The following is a 6,000-nucleotide window of genomic DNA, read 5'->3' as shown; positions in this document are numbered from 1 at the left end:
CTCAGCTCTGGGCCATAATTAGCTCGAATTAGCTGCGTCTCTTGCTGCACTTGGCAGGTGGGGTCCTTCGTCCTTTGCCATCCCTATACTCATTCCCATTGTCCGACAGAGCATTAGTTACCCTGTAGCAGAACTATAGAAAAGGCATTCAGCAACGGTCACCGAATCCATCTTCCAGCTCAGCCATTCCTCTCGATGCCCACTACCCACTCAGACGTAACCCAAGCGAGGATGCCGAGATCTGGTTCGGTCGCTGCCCCGAGTGGCCAGTGGAGCCATCGACGCTGACGATGTCTTGTCATAAATCCGAGCACTCGCCACCGAGGCTGTCAGTAATTAGCGCACTGAACGCCATTCTCGCCACCATCCCCGCCGCAGTGGCTGGCCCACAAAGCTAACGAGTCACTTTGTAAGGAGCCCAGATGATAGGTGCTGACTGGGGGGCAGCGGAGGAGAAGCGAAGGAGGAGGAGGGAGCAACTGGAGCAGTCGGAGGCGTCTGCAATTAGTGAGCAGCTCTCAGGAACGAGCGCATTTAGTGGCGTCTCCCCCTGCAACAAAGTGGCTCCGGCAACATGACACTCTTTTGGCGGAGGATGCCTCGTCCTTCGTCCTTCGTCCTTCGTCCTTGGTCCTCCCCACAGGAGTGACGGGTTGACGGTTTGACGCTTTGACTGGGTGACGGACAAAGTGACTCTCGACTGTCTGATACATTCATTTATTCGCTCTTGGGCACGTCCTGCGCCTGCCAGCGGGCAACAAGCCGCCACTCGACTTGCCAGCCCAAAACCAATTGCTGGGGCCCACCGCTGAAGAGCACTCGCTCCTCATCTCCCGGATGTCAAAAGTCATCACCTTTATCGGTCGCCAACATCCCGACGAGGCCCTTTGGAGGAAGCCGGCAATCCGGACAGCTTGCCAAGCCGGCTATTTAGACGTGGCATTAGCTGTGGCAATATTATGACTGCAGCAAGGACCAGCAGCAGCAGGAGGAGCATCAGGAGGAGGAGCAGGAGCAGGAGCACTCGGGTATATTGTAATTCATAATCCTGCGATTTGCTTGCCAGAAGACACAGCGCCTTACTTCCCGTTGTGGTTGCCCACGGCTTAAGTGGCGCCTTTGCCGTCTCCATCTCCATCTTCAGCTCCGTCTGCGTCTTCGACTTGGGTCGAAAATTCTGACATTGATTGTGTTTGTGCTTGGGCTCATTTGAGGCGAGGAGCGCCGGAGTGGAGGAGGGGGTATCTAAGCCGTTGAGCACTGAAAATATTTCCCTGGGCTGCTTAAATGTCCTGCCAGTGGAGCTTGGGTTGGCAGCGGTGGCCAAAGCGGTTGTAAGTGCACGAGGAATGTGCCACTGAGCAGGCTTAGGGGTTATGAGATGGGCAGCAGTCCAGTGGAATTAATGGGCTCGTCATCCAATCTCCCCAGTCAAATGCAATCGCAGTGCAAACTGCAATGGTTTCACTTCAATTTGTTGTTTTTATTATGTGCTCCTTGCCATATCTTTATACAATCCATACATTTCTTTATCGGTATCTTTATTCGCTTAACTAAAATGTACATGTACACAACGGACAAAACAATCTGGAGAAGCCAAGTCATATCGTATATATATATATATATATATAGTCAATAATATGACCCACACCTCAACCCACATCGCTTGGTGCTTGGTGGGTGGGTGTGGGTGTCTCATATTTACAGTATTTTACACGGATATTTAAGCACATTACGAGTAGTTACCCAATCATCGTTCCCACGGATCCACCTTGCTCCTATAGCTGTACAGTAACTCGTTTCCTTAACAATTAGATATTTTAATTATTGTTCTCTCTGTCGCTGATTCTCCGCTGATTCTCCGCTGATTCCATCTGTATCTGTAGCTCAATCTTTCCGCTCCATTTTGGTATCTCTGTATCTTGGTATCTCTATCTATTTTGTGACATTTTTGGTCGCTGCTTGGATATTTACACGGCTGCCAGCTGCTAATGATATACATATGTATCGAAGTCCTTTGTATAAATTCTGTAGAGTTATCTAACGCTTCTCCAGCCCCTCCCTTCCCTTCCCTTCCCTTCCCTCTCCTCTTCAAATTCATTCCTATATAAAAATATCTCTGCTCTTTGGCCTATAAACTTATTCGTTAGCTGGCTGACTACGGTGGCCACTACAGTTGCTAGACATTCGTGACACCCAGCTTGGCCAGGTTGCCCAGCGTGATGGCATCGCCGGGCTGGAGTCTCAGGGCCGCCTTGTAGCTAGCTGCCGCGTGATTGGTGCGTCCCAGCAGATGCAGTATGGCGCCCAGATTGGTGTGGGCATGGGCGTCGTCCGGGCGCAGAGCCACAGCCTGAAAGGAAGACGCACTCCGCTTAGGAAACAGTTCAATTGAAAGAGGCTATCTCGATCGGTGGACTCACCTTTCTGTACCACAGCTCCGCCTCCACTTTCCTGTCCAGCAGCCGCATCGCAGTGGCAGCGGCCACCACCAGAGCGTAATCGTTGGGCGCCAATTCCGCCGCTCGGCGATGATAGATGGCGGACTCATGATGTCGCGACTGCAGCGAGAGGAATTCGGCTGAGGAAGAAATAGCCAATATTAACGCATATATTCAAGAAGCATATAAGTTTATATACTTCAGGCTAAATAGATGGGCTACTCACCATAGTGATGATACACACTGGCCTGTTCGGGCGCCAGTTTCAGGGCTCGCTTGAACCACATCTCCGCCTCCGAGGCGCGGCTGCTCTGCAAGGAAGAGATAAAAAAGAAAATAAACCAATTATAAATGCCTCCCACTGCGCCACTAATAGATAGATCACCTACATTCCTGGCCAGCGTGATGCCGTAGGAGAGATGGGCGGCCACCTGGTTGGGCTGCAGCTCCAGGGCGGCGCGATGGTGTCGCTCCGCCTCGTCCCACTGCTGCAGGCGACCGAGGACATCGCCGATCCGCTGGTAGAGCACCTCCCGCTGCTGCGGCAGTCCTGGCAGCGAGGAGAGAGCCTCCCGGTAGATGGCCAGGGCACGCTGGAGCTTGCCCTGCTCCGCGTAGAGGGCGCCCAGCTGCAGGTAGGCCGAGCTGCGAGCCTGGTCATGAGCGGAGCGATCTCGCACAGAAGCGCCATCCAGGTTGGAGCCCGCCTGCAGGATTTCGATGGCCTGCTGCCGCTTGCCCAGCGCTATGAATGATATGCCCAGGTTGAGGTACGCCACTGCAAAGGGGGTAGCAGTAGGTGAGTATGTGGCGCCACTGGACAAAGACTAACTGGTTGACTCACCCGCCAGATTTGGTCGAAACTTGATGGCGCGCTGAAAGCACTCGACAGCTGCGGTATAGACCTGCTGATTCTGGTGCAGGATGCCCCTGAAGCGAGAGTGAAAAGTGAAAGTGTTGACATTAATAGAGTGAACTTCTCCAGCTCTCGTGATCTAATTAGAGCGCCTAAATTGGAGGGAGCGGCCTCTTTAGGATTCCCCAGAGCCTGACAACTCGAGTGCCCGGGTGCCTGAAGAGACGCCACTCAGATGAGCAACTGCTGCTACACTGGGAACATTTTCTGGCCACTGAATAGATTAGACCGTAACATGACCAACATAATAAACTCCAATATAAGGCCATTACATGACCAAAAAGTGTCACAGAGGAGAAATAACTACTGTTTTTTGCAGCTAATGATATTTATTTACTATCCATACCACTTTTGTGCTGATATGTGAAAAAAAAAATTTGTTCTATTTTTTTCATTTTTTGTAAGGGGTTACATCACGTTTTTTTGCGAAAAAAAGGCAAATTTTGACATTTCAAAGTGTGAATGCCATTCGAAAGGAAATTTTACTACGAATGCGACGAGATATGACATTCTGAATTCGGATCAATATTACTCATGAAGTCGACAAAATTCGCATTATTTTTGACCGGAAAATGAAAAGTTTCATTTATGAAAAAAGTACGACATTCCTCACGCTTCTTTCATCGCAGCATGGCAAAAACGTTTTCCACAAAAACGAAAATGACTGGATTTTAAAGCTGATAATCAGCACTAACTGTCAGTTACAATTTTTGACTGAATTGTAAAAAAGAACCCATTCAATTTTTGAACTTTTGTGAAGAGGATTGCATCATATACCTTTTGGGAAAACTGAATATTGTAGTGCAAGTGTAAGGGCAAGCAGCTTTTCCTTTGGTGTACTTGGTATTATGTAATTAGTTGGTCGCTGCCAAGCTGTTGGCCCTTAAAGCGACGACTGCCTTGCAGTTTTCCGCAACCAATTTCAGCGCGGAGAGGCAAAGAAAGAGGTCCTTTTCAGGTTTCCAGTTTTCAGTCTTCAGTTTCCCCATTCGAATGCGAGCCACAACAAGTGCAGCAGCAGGAGCGAGTGCAGGACCAACAATAAAATCACGAATGTTTGACGTTGGGCAAAGTAAAAAATCAAATTACACAGCTCAGTGATTTGCTGGTATCGGTGTGCTGGTTTGGCTGCATGTCCTGAAGGACTAAAGGACTGAGGGACTGACGGAGTGAAGGACATGTGGGCGTGAGGAGGCACTCGGGACTTTGGGGAGATGGCAATCAGTCAAGCAAGCGACGGCGCCGCGAGCATTGCCATTGATGATTTGATCGCAGTAAATAATGTATGTATGTACAGGAATGTGTATCCGCAGGATGGCTTGAATAATGCTGGAGTGGGGGAGTTGGGCTGCTGCGGTTGAGCCGGCAACAGCCAACATTGATTTTCGATTAGCGCTTCGTTCGCTTTGTAGGCAGCCTGTTGAAGGGTTTCCAAAGGACATGGGACACAGGACACGGGGTACACATAACGGCAGCCTTAGCAGTTGTGACCTGGTTCTCTGAACCATTGAACCATTGACTTGAGCACCGTGGCATTAGCCCGGCAATGAGGCAACGGAGCTGAGAATCGGGGTTAGTACAAGCAAAATACAAGCAATAATCTGGCTTGCGACAAGCCGCCTGACGTTGACAGACAGGCGGTAAAAAGGAAAACCCGAAATGACGCACTGAATATTCAAAGCGCAACTCCGCGCTCACTTTTCTTTCGTTCGCTTCTTTTTTTCATGTGCCTGCTTTGTATTTCGTAGTTTGTATTTTGTATTTCCGCTTTTCCCCATTTCCACTACTGAGTCGCTGCTGGTTTTTCCTTCTGCTCCGCACCGTTTTATGTCGCATCGCGTCGCTGCTGTGAAATATGCGCAATGAGCAAAAATGCAATGCGAACAGACAACAGACAGCAGACAGTAGACAGCAGACAAAACACAGCCCCAGCGGAGTACTATACCAAACAGAAGGATCTGAACAGAGCCAGCACGCTTACAGACTTTGTCAGACGTTGACAGAGGGACGGAAAGTCGCAAAGGACGACAGGACGAGGGGACGAGTGGACGAGTGGACGGAGAGAGTGTGAAAGCTAAGGACTTTTGTCGAGCATCCTGCTTGGAACACGGGCAAAAAATCATTAGAAGAGCCTAATCCTTCGGGGAAACCACTTGAGGTATCTCGAAGTACGTCCATGTTACGAAGTACTCATTTACGCACTTTCATAACTCGTAAGATCGAGAATCTTCGGCATTTACTTTACCTTTGTTTGACCTTTACTCAAATACTCGGCGGTTTCTCGCAGTGCATGCATCACGAAATGCGCATAGCTTCTGCAGCGGCACGCAAATGCCCTGAGCAGGATACAAATGGGAAAACGAGACGAAGGATGCAGTCGCATGGCGACTTGGAGGACTGGAGAACTGAAGCACTGGAGGATTGCTGCGTGTCTCCTCGGGTAGCGCGAAAGGGAAAAAAAGGGAAATGGGCTTCATTTGACAGCTTGTTCGGCATTGTATTGCCATCTCGGGGACGGAGTCTCATAACTGGAATGTTGCGCTGCATAAAATGGCCGCGCTAAATGCGCACTCAAGCGAAGGACATTCAGGGGGCGTAGGTGGGTGCGGGTGCCCCATGTGGGTGGAAAACGCACGGAGAGAT

General features: G+C 49.9%; 1 protein-coding gene across 1 annotated transcript in view; it reads right to left on the bottom strand.

Annotated features, from left to right (window-relative positions):
- Nucleotides 1-1,473: 1,473 nt before the first annotated feature.
- Nucleotides 1,474-6,000, bottom strand: part of LOC120457293 (protein O-mannosyl-transferase TMTC2) — a 28,635-nt gene continuing 24,108 nt past the window's right edge. Inside the window, exons 6-10 of the mRNA XM_039644754.1 lie at nucleotides 3,286-3,371; nucleotides 2,831-3,219; nucleotides 2,668-2,752; nucleotides 2,424-2,581; nucleotides 1,474-2,353 (exon numbers count right to left, since the gene is read on the bottom strand). Of these exons, the coding sequence (XP_039500688.1) occupies nucleotides 2,180-2,353; nucleotides 2,424-2,581; nucleotides 2,668-2,752; nucleotides 2,831-3,219; nucleotides 3,286-3,371 (892 nt within the window). The 3' untranslated portion in view covers nucleotides 1,474-2,179. The remainder of the gene's footprint in view (nucleotides 2,354-2,423; nucleotides 2,582-2,667; nucleotides 2,753-2,830; nucleotides 3,220-3,285; nucleotides 3,372-6,000) is intronic.

Source organism: Drosophila santomea, chromosome 2L (assembly GCF_016746245.2).
Source record: "Drosophila santomea strain STO CAGO 1482 chromosome 2L, Prin_Dsan_1.1, whole genome shotgun sequence".
Classification (NCBI taxonomy): Eukaryota; Metazoa; Arthropoda; class Insecta; order Diptera; family Drosophilidae; genus Drosophila; species Drosophila santomea.
This window is presented reverse-complemented; position numbering and strand designations above follow the sequence as displayed.